This window comes from Salmo salar, chromosome 16, assembly GCF_965601325.2.
Source record: "Salmo salar chromosome 16, fSalSal1, whole genome shotgun sequence".
In the NCBI taxonomy this organism is placed as follows: Eukaryota; Metazoa; Chordata; class Actinopteri; order Salmoniformes; family Salmonidae; genus Salmo; species Salmo salar.
In genome coordinates this window covers 11,054,155-11,076,662 of record NC_138306.1, presented here as the reverse complement: position 1 = coordinate 11,076,662, position 22,508 = coordinate 11,054,155, and the positions used below count along the sequence as shown (strand labels likewise).

General features: G+C 44.2%; 1 protein-coding gene across 1 annotated transcript; it reads left to right on the top strand.

The window, feature by feature from the left end:
• Window positions 1-10,555: 10,555 nt before the first annotated feature.
• LOC106573259 (uncharacterized) lies at window positions 10,556-19,751 on the top strand. The gene is made up of 8 exons (XM_082962505.1): window positions 10,556-10,755; window positions 15,651-15,695; window positions 15,831-15,884; window positions 16,293-16,559; window positions 16,903-16,935; window positions 17,063-17,092; window positions 17,325-17,459; window positions 19,619-19,751. Exons 2-8 carry the CDS (start codon window positions 15,674-15,676, stop codon window positions 19,672-19,674), a joined length of 597 nt encoding a protein of 198 aa, XP_082818631.1. The 5' UTR covers window positions 10,556-10,755; window positions 15,651-15,673; the 3' UTR covers window positions 19,675-19,751.
• The last annotated feature ends 2,757 nt before the right edge of the window (window positions 19,752-22,508 follow it).

Sequence of the window (22,508 nt, the reverse complement as noted above, 5' to 3'; positions counted from 1 at the left end):
AGTGAATAAAACAAACTTAGGGAGGAGGCTTCTAATGTTAACATGCATGAAACCAAGGCTTTTAGGGTTACAGAAGTCAACAAATGTGAGCGCCTGGGGAATGGGAGTGGAGCTAGACGCCCAGTGAGCTGAGTGATCATAGGGTCCAGTGAGTAGCTAGGCGGGCTGGAGACACAGCGATTCAGACAGCTAGCGGGCCAGGGCTAGCACAAGGGCCTTAGGGGGACGTCGCGACAGAGGAGTCTGTTGTAGCCCCCTCGGATGGTTACGTTGGCTGGGGGCTGCGAACTGGCTCGGAGCAGGGACTGCACACCTAGAGGAATAGATAACTCAGGGTTTAGTGGGACGGGAGACCCAGGGCCTAAAACTAGGGCAGGAGATTTGGCGTGTAGCACTGAGGGAGCTGACTGCTTGCTGGCTAAGGCTGGGGGCTGGCCACCAACTGAGGGCAGAGGCTGCAGACCTAGTGGGGAAGAGAACATATAGCCTGGCGGAGCAGTAGACTGAGGGCCTACTAGAGCTGGAGACAGCAAAACCAGAACGACTGAAGACTGGGAGACTGTGCTGATAACATTGTGCCTGACAGGGAAACTGATTGACTCTGGACCTGACAGAAAAACTGACTGACTCTGGACCTGACAGGGAAACATACAACGACTGAGGGATAGGAGAGCACAGCTAGTACAGCAGGAGACTGAGGACCTAGTGCTAGCGAATGAGGGCCGAGGGGGGCTGAGGACTGAGAACCTAGCACAGATCACTTTTTGCCCAGCAGGACAGGAACTCTAAGCCTGGCAGGTGGAGGAACCGTGGAGACACCAATCCTAGTACAGCAAACTCAGGGCCTAGAATGACAGGTCGTCCTAAACCTAGCAGGCTAGGCAAGTGCTTACCAACTAAGTCAGGGGGCTGCGATCTGAGCAGGGCAGCAGACTGCACGCCTGACACCGAAGCAAACATGGGGCATAGCTGGGTAGGGTGCCTATGGTCTGGCAGAGCAGCAAACTTAGGACCCACTAGTGCAGGAGACTGTGGACCTAAAACAGCTGAGGACTGGGGGCCTAGCGCTATGGCTGGAGTCTGGGAACCTAAGTCAGACAAGTTTGAAGCTGCAACTAGGGCCTGAGACTGAGGGCGCCCCCTCTGGTTCGTGCCATGGAGGAAATCTTTGTGGGATATACTCACTGTCTCAGGGTAGTAAGTTGGTGGTTTCAAGATATCCCTCTAGTGGTGTGGGGGCTGTGCTTTGGCAAAGTGGGTGGGGTTATATCCTGTCTGGTTGGCCCTGTCTGGGGGTATTGTCGGACGGGACCACAGTGTCTCCCGACCACTCCTGTCTCAGCCTCCAGTATTTATGCTGCAATAGTTTGTGTCAGGGGGGCTAGGGTCAGTCTGTTATGTCTGGAGTATTTCTCCTGTCTTATCTGGTGAACTGTGTGAATTTAAGTATGCTCCCTCTAATTCTCTCTCTCCCCCTCCCGGAGGACCTGCTGTTCCCAGTCCATCTGGTCGTGTTGCTGCTCCAGTTTCAACTGTTCTGCCCACGGCTATGGAACCCTGACCTGTTCACCAGACGTGCTACCTTGTCCCGGACCTGCTGTTTTCGACTCTCTAGCGCACCTGCTGTCTCTAACTATGAATGCTCGGCTATGTAAGGCCAACTGACATTTACTCCTGAGTTGCTGACCTGTTGCACCCTCTACAACCACTGTGGTGGTGATTATTATTATTAGACCCTGCTGGTCATCCATGATAGTTTCTTGGCCATGTACTGTTATAATATCAACCCAGCACAGCCAGAAGAGGACTCTGAGGGCTATCCCTCAGAGCCTGCTTCCTCTCTAGGTTTCTTCCTAGGTTCCTGTCTTTCTAGGAAGGTTTTCTTAGCCAGCGTGCTTAAACATCTGCATTGCTTGCTGTTTGGGGTTTTAGGCTGGGTTTCTCTATAGCACTTTGTTACATTAGTTGATTTTAAAGGGGCTTTATAAATACATTTGATTGATTGGGTAAAGCCATAAACTGAGAGCCTACCAAGGGGGCAGGATAGATTGGACCAACCAGGAAGGCAGGGAACTCTAAACCTACCGTGGGGGGCAGGATACGCAAAGCATGGACACTTTACAACTGCCAAGTAGGCAGAAAACTGAAACTCCCCTACTGGAAAAGAGAACTCAGATCCTACTGGGAGGCAAATGTGTTCAATTATAGCCATGGTATAAAAGGAATAATCAACTCGGGGCTCTATGCGTTCTCTAGAAAATAATGCATCTCTGTATAAGGTCAGTTCACACTTCACTGTCATTCATTATTTTCCATAGAACAACGCATAGCCCCTCGTTCATTATCCCGTACATACAGTGCATTCTGCAAGTATTCAGACCCCTTGACTTTTTCCTTATTCCGTTACAGACTTTCTCAAAAATGGATAAAACAAAAATTATAAAATGGCCCTCAATCTAAATACACACACACACAACACCCCATAATGACAAAGCTAGAAATGTTTGCAAATTCACGAAAGAACATCTCATTAACATACGTTTTCAGACCCTTTGCTATGAGACTTGAAATTGAGCTCAGGTGCATCCCGTTTCCATTGATCATCCTCGAGATGTTTCTACAACTTGATTGGAGAACACCTGTGGTAAATTAAATTGATTGGACATGATTTGGAAAGGCACACACCTGTGTATATGAAGTCCCACAGTTGAAAGTGCAAAGATGTTGAAGGAATTGTCCTTAGAGCTCCGAGACAGGATTGTGTCGAGGCACTGATCTGGGGAAGGACACAAGAAATGTCTGCAGTATTAAAGGTCCCCGAGAACAGTGGCCTCCATCATTCTTAAATGGAAGAAGTTTCAACCACCAAGACTCTTCCTAGAGCTGGCCGCCTTCCCAAACTGAGCAATCGGGGGAGAAGGGCCTTGGTCAGGGAGGTGACCAAGAACCCGATGGTCACTCTGACAGAGCTCCAGAGTTCCTCTGTGGAGATGGGAGAACCTTCCAGAAGGACAGCCTTCACTGCAGCACTCCACCAATCAGGTCTTTACATTAGAGTGGCCAGACGGAAGCCACTCCTCCGTAAAAGGCACATGACAGCCCGCTTGGAGTTTGCCAAAAGGCACCTAAAGAACTCTCAGACCATGAGAAACAAGATTCTCTGGTCTGATGAAACCAAGATTAAACTCTTTGGCCTGAATGCAAAGCATCACTTCTGGACGAAACCTGGCAACATCCCTATGGGGAAGCATGGTGGTGGCAGCATCATGCTGTGGGGAATGTTTTTCAGCAGCAGGGACTGGGAGACTGGTCAGGATCGAGGCAAAGATGAAAGAAGGAATGTACAGAGAGATCCTTGATAAAAACCTGCTCCAGAGCGCTCAGGACCTCAGACTGGGGGCAAAGGTTTACCTTCCAACAGGACATCGACCCTAAGCATACAGCCAAGACAACGCAGGAGTGGCTTCGGGACAAGTCTCTGAATGTCCTTGAGTGGTCCAGCCAGAGCCTTGACTTGAACCGGATCGAACATCTCTGGAGAGACCTGAAAATAGCTGTGCAGCGACGCTCCCCATCCAACCTGACAGAGCTTGAGAGGATATGCAAAGAAGAATGGAAGAAACTCCCCAAATACAGGTGTGCCAAGCTTGTAGCATCAAATCCAAACAGACTCAAGGCTGTAATCGCTGACAAATGTGCTTCAACAAAGTACTGATATATTTCCATTTTATTTTTATTAATTATCAAAACTGTCTCAACCTGTTCATGCTTTGTCATTATGAGGTATTGTGTGATAGATTGATGAAAACATATTTTATGCACTTTAGAATAAGGCTGTAATGTAAAAGATTTGGAAAAATTCATGCTGTCTGAATTCTTTCCGAGTGCACTGTATCTGAGCAGTGAAGTGTATTCATGGATGCCAAGGGAAGCCAGGATTCCCCAAAAATGTAATCAATACTAAAATAAAATGTATTTAAAATGTTGTTCGTCTCTCTCTGTGTTTTCATAACTTTCCGTCAATTCGCAAGTGGCTTAATCTCACCAGAGAAATCCTCAGATCGAGGTTAACAGCAGCCCTCTGGCTCAGTATGTGTAGCCCATGTATCTGATAATATCTGGAACAAGAGTATAACATGTTGTCACGCCCTGACCAGGTGAACTCTTCTATTTTGGTCAGGGTGTGGCATTTCTATAGTTTATTTTCTATGTTTTTGGTATAGCCTTGCTTTGGGGCGTATTTCTATGTTGGATTCTGTAGATTCCCAATCAGAGACAGCTGTCGCTAGTTGCCTCTGATTGGGGAATCATATTTAAGTTCCTTTTCCCCCCACGATGTTTGTGGGTTGTTGTCTCTTTTTGTTGGAGCAGTAGCGATACGTTTATTCTCTGTTTTGACCGTGTTATTTCAGTCTGTAATAAATAACATGAGTTCGCTCCCAGCTGCGCCTTGGTCCACTTCTTCCTTCCTGCACGACGATCGTTACAGAACAACCCACCTTACCAGGACCAAGCAGCGGGAGGAAAAGGAGCGCGAGAGATGGGCTCGCGAGGGAAAGGAGTTCTGGACCTGGGAGGAGATCATGTCGGGGAAAGGACCCTGGCGGAAGGATTCCCAGGTCGAGGAGGTGATGCCAGCCGGTGGAAGGAGTCGCAGGCGGCGGTCGAGGAGGCCCGGAAGACACCCCCAAGAATTTTTTTTGGGGGGGCTAATGGGGTGGTCCGGAAGGGCAGAGGAAGAGCCCAGACCACTGCTCTCGTGGGGGATAACGGCGATGGAGGATGCAGAGATGTGGCAGGTCCTGGAGGACCTGCGTAGGGACAGCGTGGAGGAAGAGCCTTGGGTAGCAGAGGTGCGCACGGTATCGCCAGTGCGCCTGCACAGCCCAGTGCGCTCTGTGCCAGCGCCCCACATTTGCCGGGCTAGGGGGAGTGTTCAGCGAGGACGTGTTGTGCCGGCTCAGCGCTCCTGGCCTCCGGTGCCCCTTCTCGGTCCGATGTATCCTGCGCCGAGGACGCGCACTGTGTCTCCGGTACGGCTGCACAGCCCAGTGCGTTCTGTGCCAGCGCTCCACACTTGCCAGGCTAAGATGGGTGTTGAGCCAGAACGGGTGATGTCAGCTGTGCACTCCAGACCTCCAGTGCGCCTCCTCGGTCCAGGATATCCGGCGCCGCTTATGCGCACTGTGTCGCCGGTGTGCGGTCACAGTCCAGTCCGGCCCGTCCCTGCTCCCCGCACCAAGCCAGTGGTGTGTGCCCCCAGTCCGGCCCGTCCCTGCTCCCCGCACCAGGTTAGTGGTGCGTGTCCCCAGTCCTGTCCGGCCCATCCCTGCTCCCCGCACCAGGTTAGTGGTGCGCGTCCCCAGTCCAGTCCGGCCCGTCCCTGCTCCCCGCACCAAGCCAGTGGTGTGTGCCCCCAGTCCAGTCCGGCCCGTCCCTGCTCCCCGCACCAGGTTAGTGGTGCGCGTCCCCAGTCCAGTCCGGCCCGTCCCTGCTCCCCGCACCAAGCCAGTGGTGTGTGCCCCCAGTCCAGTCCGGCCCGTCCCTGCTCCCCGCACCAGGTTAGTGGTGCGTGTCCCCAGTCCTGTCCGGCCCATTCCTGCTCCCCGCACCAAGCTAGTGGTGCGTGTCCCCAGTCCTGTCCGGCCCATCCCTGCTCCCCGCACCAGGTTAGTGGTGCGCGTCCCCAGTCCAGTCCGGCCCGTCCCTGCTCCCCGCACCAGGTTAGTGGTGCGTGTCCCCAGTCCTGTCCGGCCCGTCCCTGCTCCCCGCACCAGGTTAGTGGTGCGTGTCCACAGTCCTGTCCGGCCCATCCCGGCTCCCCGCACCAAGCCGGTGGTGCGTGTCCCCAGTCCAGTCCGGCCCGTGCTCCCCGCACCAGGTTGGTGGTGCGTGTCCCCAGGCCAGTCCGGCCCGTCCCTGCTCTCCGCACCAGGTTGGTGGTGCGTGTCCCCGGTCCTGTCCGGCCCGTCCCTGTTCCCCGCACCAGGCCCACGGCGCGTGTCCACAGTCCGGCACGGCCTGTGTCCGGTCCACCGGTGACCAGTCCTGTTCCGGTCGGCGGCTCCGCTCCGGAGCCTGAGCATGCCGCTCCACCGTGGTCCAGTCTGGGCCAGAGGGGTAGGGCTAGGGTGGAGGCAGGGGGAGAAACACGCCCGGGGCCAGAGCCTCCACCGAGGGTGAGGCGCCCACCTGGGTCCCCCCCCTAATAGACTTTAGGTTGGTGCGCCGGGAGTACGCACCGTTGGAGGGGGGGTACTGTCACGCCCTGACCAGGTGAACTCTTCTATTTTGGTCAGGGTGTGGCATTTCTATAGTTTATTTTCTATGTTTTTGGTATAGCCTTGCTTTGGGGCGTATTTCTATGTTGGATTCTGTAGATTCCCAATCAGTGACAGCTGTCGCTAGTTGCCTCTGATTGGGGAATCATATTTAAGTTCCTTTTCCCCCCACGATGTTTGTGGGTTGTTGTCTCTTTTTGTTGGAGCAGTAGCGATACGTTTATTCTCTGTTTTGACCGTGTTATTTCAGTCTGTAATAAATAACATGAGTTCGCTCCCAGCTGCGCCTTGGTCCACTTCTTCCTTCCTGCACGACGATCGTTACACATGTTGACACTGTAGAATTTGATTGATTGATACCAGCAAGTACTTGGCCTACCTTGATAAAACATTTTGAAAATAATTAGACAATCAGTTGAGCTGAGCTCAACTGTGGGTTGTCCTGGTGAATCTCACCAAAGAAATCATCAGAGCGAGTTTAACAGCAGCCCTCTGGCTCAGTATGTGTAGCCCATGTATCTGATAATGTCTGGACCAAAAGAGTATAACACGTTGCCACCGTAGCATTTGATTTATACCAGGAAGTATTTGGCCTCTTGATAAAAAAATATAAGAATTAGCCAAATCAGCGTTGAGCTGAGCTCAACTGTGGGTTGTCTTGGTGCAGCAAAATACCCCCCAAGGTAGGCGAGTTTGGATGTGGCTTCAGACCAATCAAATCACTTCCTAAGCAAAACAATTTTTGGGAAAAACATGTCTGTTCCTTGTCTGCTTATGTTGATGTCCGGGAGTAGCTAGCTTTCTAAATCAGCCCTTTCCTAAGCCATAGATGGAGACGGGGATTTGGACTTGTGGTTTTGACTTAATTCTCTGTACAGGCCAATGATTATGGTGATTCTTATCTAACCATGAATGAAAATGTTGTGCCACTGGCCTGAAATGATTAAAGGTCAAGATGTAGCCTAGTAGGCTCACGTTAACTAGGTAGCTAACTAACTTAGCTGGTTCACTGTTGCCCATGCCAGGAAGATAGGCTAGCAAGTATTTTAGCTAGGTAGCCTATGACAACAAAAACTAAATGTAATGTATGACAGAGCCATAGACCGGTTTTGCCAGTATGAAAGAGAGGAGGATGACATTGGCATTCAATTAGTCTACAAGTAGGGTGAGTCAATGTTCTGCACAAACAATTGTCAAAGACTCCAATCACCCAAGTCATGTACTGTTCTCTCTGCTACCTCATGGCAAGCGGTACCGGAGCACCAAGTTTAGGTCCAAAAGGCTCCATAACAGCTTCTACCACAAGCTGTAAGACTGCTGAACAGTTAATCAAATGGCTACCCGGACTATTTGCATTCAACCCCTCCCCCCCCCATTTTTTTTACTAACCTGTACCCCCGCACATTGACCCCCTGTAAATAACCTCGTTATTTTATTGTCTTACTTTTTTTTACTTTAATAAATATTTTCTTAAAACTGTATTGTTGGTTAAGGGCTTGTAATTAAGGATTTCACTAAGGTCTACACCTGTTGTATTCAGTGCATGTGACAAATAACATTTTCTTTGATCTCACTTTTAAAGTTTCAAAACATCAATATTTGGCGGCTGAAACTATGATTTGGGTGTCTGCCCAGCTGGGGCCTGTTCCGCTGGGGCCAGTCGGGAATGGAGTCCAGAAAAACAGGCAAAGGTCAAAACCGGGAGGACTAGTAAAAGAGAATAGAAAAACACGCTGGTTGACTTGAACAAACAAGACGAACCTGCACAGAGAGACAGGAAACACAGGGATAAATACACTGGGGAAAATAAGCGACACCTGGAGGGGGTGGAGACAAGGACATGTGAAACAGATCAGTGCGTGACAATAACTTATGATAATTGACAATGGCACATATGTTAGTATTTGTTAACCTCTGTAATTGTTATAAAAATGGTTTACTTAAACCTTAATATTCCTTTGTTTCCTCACATCGGAACAGTCTTCAGATCCAAAAAACTATAGGCCACATCTACAACATATATATATATATATATATATATATATATTTTTTTTAAAGAACAGTACTAATGACACCTACTGTAGGCCAATATCCAACTATACAAACCGAGCTTGCTCTGGGTCCTCCTGCCTGGCGCGACTCTATATTTGAGAGAAATACAGGTTAGAAGGAGACAGAGGGAAAGACAGAGACAGGGGAGGTGGATACCTTGTCATGAGAGGAAGAGATTCAAGTTCTTCAGTGTCCACATTACTAAGGACCTATAAATGGTCCAAATACACCAAAGACAATGGTGAAGAGGGCATAACAACGCCTCTTCCCCCTGAAAAAACGTACGGCCCAGTACCTCACTGGGGCAGAGCTCCCTGCCATCCAGGACCTCTATAATAGGTGGTGACAGAGGAAAGCCCATAAAATTGTCAGAGACTCCAGTCACCCAAGTTATAGACTGTTTTCTCTGCTACCGCACAGCAAGCAGTACCGGAGCGCCAAGTCTAGGACCAAAAGGCTCCTCAACAGCTTCTACCCCCAAGTCATAAGGCTGCTGAACAATTCATAAAATCGCCACCGGATAATTTACATTGACCCCCCCCTCATGTTTCATTTCTAAATGTCTGCGCAAGAGTGAAGGTTTCCCGCGAGAGAGTAACGGTTAATGTGATTGGATGTTCATTATTTGACTAGGTTACCTGTGTTTGACATTGTGTTGTTATTTCGCTGAACACTAGATGGTTTCATTTTATTTTTGAAGGTGAAACCAGGTACTCGGGCGAGAAAAAAAACATCACCCAAATGTATAGCCCAGTTTTATTAACAGATGTGATTGTACTGCTATTCTTTTGTGATGTGCTGTGTAAATAAACACATGCTTAGACTGCGATCCCAGTTCTTTGCTGTTTATTCTGACAATAGACAAGGAACGAGTACATAAGATGAGAAGCACTTGCACCAGGATATTGACGGCTGTAGAATCCTTTGCATGTAAATAGAAGACTGGGCTTTTTATAATTAAATATGTCAAAAATAGGAAGGAATACAGATTATGCATGAACTAACAATAGACAAGGAAAGAACTTGAATTCATTTTGACATTATGACAGTCTTTGATGGTTTGTAGTTTGCTAAGTAAACCCTCTTGACACTCCAGATCGCTGTCTGAGCAGAATGTATAAACTCAAACATGTGGTCCCCGTATACAGTATTTTACTCCGGAGGCCTCTTCCTGGTCCACCTCTGCAGAACACTAATCACTAACATCAATTAACCTCACCAGACATGCAATTACAGTACAATGCAAATATTATCCATGGTAAAAACACAACGTCATATTTAACTTAATATGTTCAAATAAAGCATATCCAGCCCTCCTCACAGGAAACCCCTACAGAGAGAATGTGTTAGAGAGAGAGAGGGGTGAAATGGAACATTTCCCAGTTATGCTCATAGGTTGTGGTAAGGATTTGGTGGGGGCACAAAACATTTCTCAGAAACAGTCTTCAGTTCTGTCTTGTTTCATTTGTTGCTCCTTTTTCTCCTTTTTTCATTTTTAATGTACTTCACAAATGGAAGCAGAGAATGTGTGGCAATTCTACTCTGTAAGTATGTGACAATTGTCTGTGGTCATGTCTATTGTTATCATCCCAACCCAGAAAATATACAGCTAATTTTGCAACGTGACAAACATTTGCAGTTTTATAGATTCTCATGCTATTCTACAAAGTATATTGTCGTGTTTGGGGCCCCCCAGAGCCAGCTCTTTATTTTGACCACACTTTATTTTGACTTAATGCTGTTTTTTTTAGTACACACATTGAAATCAAAGAGTGAAATATGTTTGCTGCATGGTCCTTGTGTACATGCTGTGACCAGCAGGTGGTGGAGGTGATCTTGAAGCGAGTTCTGCTCCGCTCAGCACAGCTTGACTCGAGTCATTCCACATTGGTAGGCTAATTAAACTTTGTGGAAAATAAAGAAAATAGCCCACATAATAACAATATTCTACTACAAATTCATAAAAATATAGGACTAATAAAAGTGACATTAATATAGGCTATAATAATTACTTGATAACACATTCGTTATAGCGTTCTGAAACAAAATAGCCTATTAAATACTCCAAGTCTGTTATAACGGCAACCAGAATAATATTCTGTGTGTTGCACATTACAGCACCGACCCTTTTCCCTCCTTATCGACAATAAACTAAGTCTGGAGGATTTGTCCTTCAGTTTAAACTCCAAGTACTCGTTCTCATTCCGTTAATTTTCCACAGGTCTTTTATGAAGGCGGGTTGTTGAGGGCGGAATCAGTTTATCAAGAGACGCACTTCCGCACTTTCATTCATTCATGAACTTCTCTGAGTGGAAGGCAGTATACGCGTAGAGCGAGCAAGTTGAATGCAAGTTGCCGTAGTCTGCATTTCAGAGACCCAAAGGCATTCCAGACGAGTTCAACCAACACACATTGAATTTACGTGAGTTTAGTATTTCATTTGGTTCATTGAATGTCCTACATTCTCATCGAAATGTATCTAGTTGTTCTGTTAATTGTGTCCCTTCAACATTGAAAAGTATTTTGCCTTTCGCATGTTGAATTGTCATGTCGAATTCGTTCTTATCGCGCAGTTGATGTATTTTCTGATGATACAGATAAAGTATAGGGCAGGCCGGGGCCGTCTCCAAAGTTCCATAGCATTCGGGACTCAGTCCTGAAGAACAGGGGCTGAGGGGTTTGTCGTTCTGAGAAAAAAAAGCCTTTTTCTAAAATGATTTTACACGACTGGAGAGGTTACAATATTTTTTTATATCACACAAATGATCAAAATGACAAGCCTACATTTGCATACCGAGATCAAGACAATGAACGACCCATGACTTAAAGGCCACCAATAGCATATTCCAATGAAATGTGGATACAATGATTTTAGGCCTGTGGAAATTAAATTATCATCTACAATTTTTCCAGTTGCACTCACCTATTCAAACCAAATTTTCCCGCAGTTGTATTTTGAAGTATTTTGAAAAACCTTTTAGCTACTGCCTGCTATTCATTGTCAGCCACAATCAACAGTCAGCTGTTTTATATTTGCCTACCGATTGCCGAACTGCTGGATTCCCGACTAGACTAGGCATATGCGCTCATAATATGACAACACAATCTACAGCAATTTTTTAAATAGGCTATTGGTCCTCTGTGGCTAAATTATACTGGTGTAGCATTTTCAAGGATTTGGCATATGTATTTCAATCTATCTGCAGCACTTCCTGCACCCCTTCCTGCAGCGCTTCCACGCATGGTGCTCTCCCCATTGCCAAATAAATGAATCAACACTTCTTATTTTTAATTGAATCGATTGTGGTCAGTAACCGCATATGGGGTTATAGTGTAGGTAGGCCTACTGTTACAATACTATTTAAAACGATCTATCACCAAGTAGACTAGCCTACAATTACGAGAATAAACTCTGTAAATCAATGAAGTCAATAGTGTTTTCAGCTATATTGTTATTGAAGGACCTTTTTAAAACAATACATGAATATGTCAAGTGACTTGAATAGCCTATGTGAAAAGTGTACAAATGTGTATTCGCATCAGTAGGCTAAGTGACTGAAATGCATCAGGATTGTTCAGGAAAACATTAGGGAAGCTCATCAGGTAGGCTATAGGCCTAATCTGTGTGTGTGTAGATAAAATCTGCATTGCTTTCAATTGCTAGACTAATGATCATGAGCGCTCACCTCAATTTAACTAACATTTCTCAGCCTAATTGTAACCAAATATCCAAACGGAGATTCACTGAAAACAAAAATCTGACATTGATTGATTTATCAAGATGAGTTCCCATGCTTGTCTCAAAGCAGCGAAATAATACTGTCCCAATCAAAACGATGCTGGAATGATCAATTGACCACCCATGGCAGTTACTTCATATGTATTATATCCAGTGGTATAGTGCCATTATTATAATGTAGCCTACGGGAGCACCATTTTATTATTATTATTATTAAGCCTTCGTTTCTGAATGAAAGTTGGTACCGACATGAAGCCTATTGTATAAAATAATTTTATAATACACTTACATTTTTTAATTCGTAAAACACCAAATTAGGCCTACCACCTTATTATAAAGTAGGCCATCATCATACATGAAAACATTTTCTTCATAATGCATTTAATACAAGGCTCCACGTGTACATTACACCATTTCTTTCATAATGCATTTTATACAAGGCTATGTCGAACTTTATGAGGGTTGTCAGATAGGACCCAAAAAGATATACATACAGTATATATATATTTTGTGTTAACAATGAAGGTATTCAATTGGGGAATGGAGATACAGTTGTATGATTGGAAATGATCATGCACACACAAACACTAACACACATATACACACACTCACTTTGTTTGTACTGTTATAGCCAACTCTTTTGTATTCATTATTTATAATAAAATATTCTAGTTGTCATGTATTCATTATCTTTAACTGGTTAAATGTTTGTAGTTCTCTACTTGATTTAGCTTTGGTATATTTGACAGTTTTATATATATTCTGTATTTCCACTGAAGAAAGTAATAGTTCACTACTGTAAATAAATGGACACTACCTGTTATAAAACGAAAATTGCAATGTGTAAATAGATGGTGAGAAATGCTCAGTCTGAAGCCATTCGGCTATAGGTTTCACAGCCCTATAATAATGATACAAGTTATATCACCTTTAAAAAAGGGTTTATTTACAACCTCTGGGGTATAAGATGTTAGGCAAAGTGGTATAGGAGAATCTGACATAACTTGAGTTCAGCCTTTGCCAATGAGAACCAACAGGGGCCTATAGCTTCGTACTTCATGACTGGGAAAGGCCTCGATTCTAGCCCGTAGAAAATCCTACATCCCTCTCATTAGATCAGAACGGGGATGGATCAAATCAAATCAAAGTTTATTTGTCACGTGCGCCGAATACAACAAGTGTAGACCTTACAGTGAAATGCTTAATTACAGGCTCTAACCAATAGTGCAAAAAAAAAGGTATTAGGTGAACAATAGGTAAGTAAAGAAATAAAACAACAGTAAAAAGACAGGCTATATACAGTAGCGAGGCTATACAAGTATCGAGGCACCGGTAAGTAGCGAGGCTATAAAAGTACAGACACCGGTTAGTCAGGCTGATTGAGGAAGTATGTACATGAATGTATAGTTAAAGTGATTATGCATATATGATAAACAGAGAGTAGCAGCAGCGTAAAAAGAGGGGTTGGGGGTGGGGGGGCACACAATGCAAATAGTCCGGGTAGCCATTTGATTTTCTGTTCAGGAGTCTTATGGCTTGGGGATAAAAACTGTTGAGAAGCCTTTTTGTCCTAGACTTTGGCACTTCCGTACCGCTTGCCATGCGGAAGTAGACTAGTGAATCATATTAGTGGTTTGCATCCTAAAAAAAAGCATAGCTGTGTTTTTCTGCGTAACACACATTATTTGTCTACCAATATGATGCGGATCATTGTCAGGTTATTAGATATATAAGCTTCAGTAACAACAGAACAACATGGTTGTAAGAACACTTTAAAACAGGTCATTTATAAATGTGTAGAATGTGTTTGTTTTGGTTCCACACTGGTAAGTTAACTGATGTAAATTAGACAGTCACAGAGGATTTCCTTCTGAATAAATGTTGAAACCCAGAATGATTCTCACCACTGGTTCATATAACTAGACATGAGCTGGACGTGATCCTAACGCTGCCACCAATGTAGTGGAAGAAAGTGAAAGATGCAACAGCGACTCTAACCAGGGCTCATACGTGGCAAAGTGAACTCTTAACGGTCGTTGCCATGAAAGCCTAGTGGTCCTCTGGGCAGAGGCAGTAGGTCTACAATGCTGGCATATGCCTTGTTACAACAGCCTAAGTATATAACCTGATTGACACGACCGTAATAACCATCATGAAACGGCCATGGAAGTGCCATAAGTGTAAGCCAACATAATTCATTATTTTACATTAACATGTCTAACTACATTGATATGGCTTAATAGATCATAGTCCAGACTCGTTATAATTGCAAATACCAGGCAGTTGCAACAGGGACATTTAAACCAAACATATTATTTTTTGCAGGTCTTCTGTTTCCCCATATTTATTGATAAATTCATTTACCGTCATGCAAATGTATCCCCATTCACCAATGAAATACCTTCATTGATACCTTAAAAATAACATACAAATACAGGTTTACACTCCAGTCTGGAAACCCTCATAAAATCGGACATAGCAACAGTATCCCAAAATATTAAGCGAAAACAAGCAGAGAAAACAGCATTGGCATTAATAAAAATAAAACCTGTAAGGCTATTATTATATTATATTTAATTCGTTGACAACCTGTTTGATTAACAATATTGGGTTGTTAACATGTGGAATACAAAAAAGGCAGTGTACAACACCATTGCCCAAAATGCTTTGCTCCAATACGTTTCAAAAGATTGTTCCGAAGTTTGCCCACAAAAAAAAGGTATTTTCCTATGAATGAAGTCGCACAAAAAATGTATTTTCACACAAATTAAGCCACACAAAAATGCACGAAATCTGCTGAAATACTATTTATGCATATGTAACAGCGTAGGTTCCGTCCCTCTCTTCGCCCCAACCTGGGCTCGAACCAGGGACCCTTGCACACATCAACAACCGACACCCACGAAGCATCGTTACCCATCGCGCCACAAAAGCCGCGGCCCTTACAACACAACGACGTCACTGATTGAAACGCTATTAGCGCGCACCAACGCTAACTAACTAGCCATTTCACATCGGTTACACTTATTTTCACGACTTGAGTGTGCTATTGTGTTACACCAAAACATAGACGAAATGTCACATACATGCTTGTCTGAAGGTTCATATTACAATACGGAAGAGAAGAATAGATCTGCAATATTGAACTGAGGTTGGTTGTTGCGTTTTTTAATTGTCTCAATAAGACTAACCACGATAAATGAAGGCCTATTATTAACATTTTATAAAACTGAGCTTTAGGGTAGGTGAGGTACAGCGGAGGGATCATGAAACCATGGGGCTAAAATAGATATCTCTGAGGTTGGTTGATGTCCCACACACACACACAGACTCAGAACCCTTCTAAAACAGACCCCTGGGGATGATCAGTCCAGTGGGGACTAGACTATAGCCTACTAGAATATGATATATCCATCTTCATGACTGGGGGAATCATTGTTGTGTTGTCAAAATATTTGTAACGCCACACCCCTAGATCCACCTGCTCAGTACTCGAGGACATTAGAATGATGAATGGTAGCAAAGGTTTACATAATGTTTAGACTAAATGTTTTAATTTTTAATTTTTTAATTTGCAGATACTCCACAGAAACATCCAAACATGAATGGATCGATACTTCCAAGTAAGTCAACAATGCATTTTGAGTTTTAGTCATATATAGATTACTGTAAGTGAGAAACCGTTAACAAGACGATGAGTGGGTGTTTGTACTGTAGTGACATCCACATGCATGAGCCCTTGTTTTTTTTTCTTACAGTCTTCCTGGCTCTATGTCTGGCTGGCTGGGCTGTATCTGGCACTTCTTTTGAAGGTGAGCTGTTCTCATGCCTGCCATGCATGTGTTCATTATAGTGTCAAAAACGAAATGAATACTGTACTTTTATACACTGTAAATAAGCCACTTCTCCCCGACATTTAGGTTTTTCAAACCTTGTCACAGTTTCACAGATTTACACAAAGTATTGGTGCTGAAACAGGGATCAGTCAGTGAATGTTTCAAAGTGAAATATGAAAGTGGTGACAACTTGATCTCACCATTCAATCTGGGCATTTTAATTCCATAATTCCATAAAATGATTCCTATATTAAAGCACAGTGAGTATGTATAGTAGTGTTTTGACCCAGACTGATCTAAAACTAAGTGTAGTAACTTTGATATTTAATATTGTCTGGGGTCTCTGTTTAACTAGCTCTCTTCCTGTTGTATTCTCTCTTGCAGCTCAGAAGACCTCCCCTGTCTGTTACCTCTGTAACGATACTCAATGCCAAAATATTGAGTCTGTTTATGACCATTGGACGGATCATTTGACTCTGTGGTCACGAGGTGAAATGGCTCCCCTGCCTCCCTGCCCCACCATCCCCCCCCCACCATCTGGACAATGCCTGTTGTGTGTTGAGAGCCAGAAGGTCTACGCGGTGTGTGACTCAGAGATCATCAAGCCAGTCTTTGAGGGGCAAGGCAGCTCCATGCCTGTCATCGAAGCCAGTGAGTTTCTGTGAGGGCCCATGACAGTACAACCTGGGGAAGAGGATAGTCAATAGAGGGAACAAACAAAGCAGATTTCAGCAAAATGTTCATAGGCGTCAATTATTAATGCTAAGGGGCTTTTGGAAGTTGTAGTTTATTATAGAGCATGGCGTGACGCTTTACAGCAATGTCTCAAACCAGTCACTGCTATGAGCATTTCCCAGCTTATCCAGCTCTCTGTTGTTGTATGGAATCATTCCTGTACTGTCATTACAGATTGTTCCAGCATTATTTCAAATAACCATTCCTGTACTGCTATTACAGATTGTTTCAGCTAACCATTCCTGTACTGTTATTACAGGTTGCACCGGCATTGTTTCAACTGTCCAGACGGGTGAGTTCCATTCAATATTCAAACTGTATTTCAAACAAAACATATCTTGTGGTAATTTTACATTAGAAGAGCAAATTGCATAACAGATCAGCAGTCTGGGTATTCTAAATGTGTTTGTCTTCAACAGGTGGACCTGGAGGTTTTGCTGGGAGTCCTGGTGAGTGCCGAAACCCACCGAACACCAATGCTCAGCTCAAGATCGTGTGCACCGAGAATAAAGAGACAAACTGAGTTCTTGCTCGTGTGTGAGAGACACTTCGTTGTTGTTCATGGAGGAAATTCCAAAAGTCTGATCTGAAGATAGTAATAGTGTTAAACAGTGTTAGATGATGATCATTTGTTTTCTTTGTCCTTTAACTGCTCCCCCTGTCCTCTTCTCCCACACACAGATCCAAATCCCCCCACAATGACCCCTGATGGCACTGGCAGGTTATCCAAGGAAAAAATAATCGCTATTGTGTTAATCCCAATGGCCTTCTTCGTCATCATCCTCATCGTTGTTTTGCGCAGAAGGACCAGTTCAAGTGAGCAAGGGGGGGGGGGGGGGGGATACAGAGTTTACTGGCTAAACATGTCCCTTTCCATAGGAGAATACAGGTGGTTTAATGTATATTTTTCTGCCGTTTATACAGTCACTTAGCTGGCTTTTATACAGTCACTTAGCCTGGGCACCTGCCTGTTTGTTGCCTTCTGCTTCTAAGCTGTGCTGTGTGAAATATACAGTGCCTTCGTAAAGTATTCAGACCCCTTGACTTTTTCCGCATTTAGTTACGTTAGTGTTATTATAAAATGGATTACATAAAAAAATAATCAGCAATCTATAAACAATACACCATAATAATGAAGCAAAAACAGGTTATAATTGTTTTGCAAGTTAAACATTTTAAACAGAAATACCTTATATAAATAAGTATTCAGACCCTTTATGAGCCTCGAAATGCAGCTCAGATCCATCCTGTTTCCATTGATCATCCTTGGAGATGTTTCTACAACTTGATTGGAGTCCACTTGTGGTAAATTCAATTGTTTGGACATGATTTGGAAAGGCACACACCTGTCTATATAAGGTCCCACAGTTGACAGTGCATGTCTGTACAAAAACCAAGCCATGAGGTCGAAGGAATTATCCGTAGAGCTCCGAGACAGGATTGTGTCGAGGCACAGATATGGGGAAGGGTACCAAAATATTTCTGCAGCATTGAAGGTCCCCGAGAACACAGTGGCCTCCATCATTCTTAAATGGAAGAAGTTTGGAACCACCAAGACTCTTCTTAGATCTGGCCCCCTGGCCAAACTGAGCAATCAGGGGAGAAGGCCCTTGCTCAGGGAGGTGTCCAAGAACCCGATGGCCACTCTGACAGAGCTCTAGAGTTCCTCTGTGGAAATGGGAGAAACTTCCAGAAGGACAACCATCTCTGCAGCACTCCACCAAACAGGCTTTTATGTTAAACTGGCCAGACGGAAGCCTCTCCTCAGTAAAAGGCACATGACAGCCCGCTTGGAGTTTGCCAAAAGGCACCTAAAGACTCTCAATGTCAGGCATGCTCCCGCTCTTCCCCCCTGGCACACGAGGGCGCCATGCTTCCCAGCATTACGCACTCATGCCACAATCATTATGCACACCTGCCTTCCCCCGTCACGCGCATCAGCGATTATTGGACTCACCTGGACTCAATCACCTCTGTCATTACCTCCCCTATATCTGGCTGTTCCCCCGCTTCAGCATTGATTGTCATATGTCCTTGTATACCCGTGTGCTGACGCTGTTCCTGTCTTGTTCCATGTCTGTTCCGATTAAATGTTTGACTAACCGTACCTGCTTCTCTACTCCAGTGTCGGTTCTTACACTCAGACCATGAGAAACAAGATTCTCTGGTCTGATGAAACCAAGATTGAACTCTTTAGCCTGAATGCCAAGCATCACGTCTGGAGGAAACCTGTTACCATCCCTACGGTGAAGCGTGGTGGCAGCAGCATGCTGTGGGGATGTTTTTCAGCGGCAGGGACTGGGAGACTAGTTAGGATCGAGGCAAAGATGAACAGAGCAAAGTACAGAGAGATCCTTGATGAAAACCTGCTCCAGAGCGCTCAGGACCTCAGACTGGGGCGAAGGTTCACCTTCCAACAGGACAACGACCCTAAGCACACAGCCAAGACAATGCAGGAGTGGCTTTGAGACAAGTCTCTGAATGTTCTTGAGTGTCCCAACCAGAGCCCAGACTTATACCCGATCTAACAGCTCTGGAGAGACCTGAAAATAGCTGTGCAGCCACGCTCCCCATCCAACCTGAGAGAGCTTGAGAGGATCTGCAGAGAATAATGGAAGAGACTCCTCAAATACATGTGTGCCAAGCTTGTAGCGTCATACCCAAGAAGACTCTATGCTGTAATTGCTGCCAAACATGCTTCAACAAAGTACTGAGTAAAGGGTATGAATACTTACGTAAATGTTATATATATATATATTTTAAATAAATTAGCAAAAGTCTCTAAAAACCTGTTTTTGCTTAGTCGGTATTGTGTGTAGATTGATGAGAGAAATTCTGTAACGTAACAAAATGTGGAAAAAGTCAAGGGGTCTGAACACTTTCCGAAGGCACTGTACAGTATATTATCATTGAAGTGCTCTCTTTTGGCAGATGTATTTGAGTGGTCTTTTTTTTTTTTGCGCTTGTCTTCACAGGTGTTGTCTGGTGTCCACTTCAGAAGTCCACTCAGAGCAACACTAGACCCAGTTAAAGTTATTAAAGAAAAAGGAATCTCATCATATGTGCTCTTCCCTTGTCTAATGTCAGAATAAACACCAAAGAACTGGGTTCACTGGCTGGGCATGTGTTTATTTACACAACACAAAAGAATAGCTGTACAATCTGTTAATAAAACTGGTGAGGTCATACCCAGACCTACAAAGAGGAAAGGGACAGGAGAGGGAACAGGTTTAGAGTACCACTCCTATTGACCAAAATCCATAATCTGGACACAAATTGATAGAAAGTTTTTAAATTTATAATCTGGTATTCTGTTTCAGGTTGTTCCCACAGCGGTCTCTCAGCCAAGCATAGAGCAACGGAACAGGGGAATTTACATATCAGCTCAATTACACCACCAAACCTAGTCACAGAAATGTCTTTGTTTCAAGTGGTCACCATGGAGATGTACAGTGAATATCAAAACAGAACCTCCCTGACACCAGAATGATATGATGCCTTATTGTGTTCACAGTCTGGAATAAATATGTGGACTGCTTAGGTAAAATAATCTACAACACAACTGATTCAACAAATCAAACAAATGTTAAATGGTCTTCAATCTTGACCATTATTAGTTTGAAGCAGTGTTTTACCAAGGAGCTGGACTGGAACAAAAGTGTCCTGCCGTGCTATAGATAACAATGTGATGAAGATACTGCACAACAGTAATCAGAAACATTACCCTCAACACCATAAAGAATGGAATACAATGAGCAGATACATTATGATTAAGAAAAACAGCTCCAGAGTCTCCACCCAGAAAAAAAACCCATCAGCTTCCCCATGATGGGCTAAGGCAGGCTCCACTGTACATCTCACAGACTCACCCCACCCACCCTCTGTCAGCTCTGACAACACAAATATATCAAGAGCATAACCACCCATCTGTGGCAGACTATCACAAAGGTGTGATGCTATTATGTATCTAAATATGCCTCATACTCAGTTTTCCTCTGGTTGCATTACCGCTCCACCAACTATTCTGTTAAACAATCTGTGTAGGAGGAGAATACTGTTGCTCCCTCTCCTTCCAACCAAGGTGCAGACAGAGAAGAGCAACCCCCCCACCCCTCTTCTCAGCAGTCACTCACGCCACACTCAGCCCCTGAATGTGTATCCTACGAGGAGGGTTAATAAACCTCAAGAGAATGATTAAATAAGCAGCAATGCAACTGTACTAGTTTACTACTACATATTAAGAGGAGCATCTTCAAGCATGTCAAAACAAATAAGCTCTGACAACACAAATATGTCAAAGGCAAAACCATCCTGTGTGTCACGTAAACATTCCTGACACTCCATTAACCAAACAAAATAAACAGTTTTTCTCTGGTTACGTTACAACTCCACCTCCAGCTAGGTAGTTAAACAATCTGTGTAGGAAAAGGAGAATACTGCTGCTGCCTCTCCTTCCAACCAAGGTGCAGAAAGAGAAGAGCACCACCCCTCTTCTCAGCAGTCACATCACACTCTCAGCCTCCCGCTTCCACACACACACACACACACACACACACACACACCTCACACAATATGATATACCAGAATAGTTAAATAGAAGGTTCTGGATCACAACGCTGTCCCTCTCTGACACCAGTCTGAAACATGGCACCTCACAGTACCTACAGACTGAGCTAAATGCATATGAAATACTACATTTACATTTTAGTCATTTAGCAGACATTCTTATTCAGAGTGACTTACAGTAGTGAATGCATACATTTCATACATTTTTGTTATTTCTCCATACTGGTCCCCTGTGGGAATCAAACCCACAACCCTGGCATTGCAAACACCATGCTCTACCAACTGAGCCACACGGGACCACACTACTAAGGAAGAATAAACACACTTCACAACTATAATCTAAAACAGAGCTCTCCAAACCTGTTCCTGGAGAGCTACCCTCCTGTAGATTTTCACTCCAACCCCAGTTGTAATTAACCTGATTCGGTTCATCAAGCAGCTAATTATTAGAATCAGGTGTGCTAGATTAGAGTTAGAGTGAAAACCTACAGGAATGTAGCTCTCCTGTACAGGGTTGAAGAGCCCTGGTTGAAAACATTAGACTCACAACTTTCACATTGCCAGAGACTTTGGAAACAGTGAGCAGATAGCTGTGGATAATATACTTAGTTGAGCTACCAGAGCAAATAAACAGCAAATAAACAGGTGTGGACTATAAGGAGGGTTGGGGGTACAGAAATGTGGTTGTTATTCAGCAGGTTACCATGGACACGGAGGGGAGAGAAGACAAAGAATGCAAAAACAAAAAACTTGATTGACAATGACTCACCGTCACATTACGTTACCTCTGACATTTACTGTTTTAGCTGTACTCCTTTCCAAGTTGTTTGGCTCACTGGGGAAGGTAAACTATAGTGACCTCAGGACTTCAGTGTGCTCGGAAAGTATTCAGATCCCTTCACTTTTTCCACATTTAGTTATTTTACAGCCTTATTCTAAAATAGATTTTTTTTTTTTTTGGCCCCATCATCAATCTACACACAATACCCCATAATGACAAAGCAAAAACAGGTTTTTATAATTTTTTAGCAAATATCTTAACAATAAGAAACTAAAATATCACATTTACATAAGTATTCAGACCTTTTACTCAGTACTTTGTTGAAGCACCTTTGGCAGCAATTACAGCCTCGAGTCTTCTTGGGTATGATGCTACAAGATTGGCACACCTTATGGGGAGTTTCTCCCATTCTTCTCTGCAGATCCTCTCAAGCTCTGTCAGGTTGGATGCGTTGTCTTGGCTATGTGTTTAGGGTTGTTGTCCTGTTGGAAGGTGAACCTTCGCCCCCAGTCTGAGGT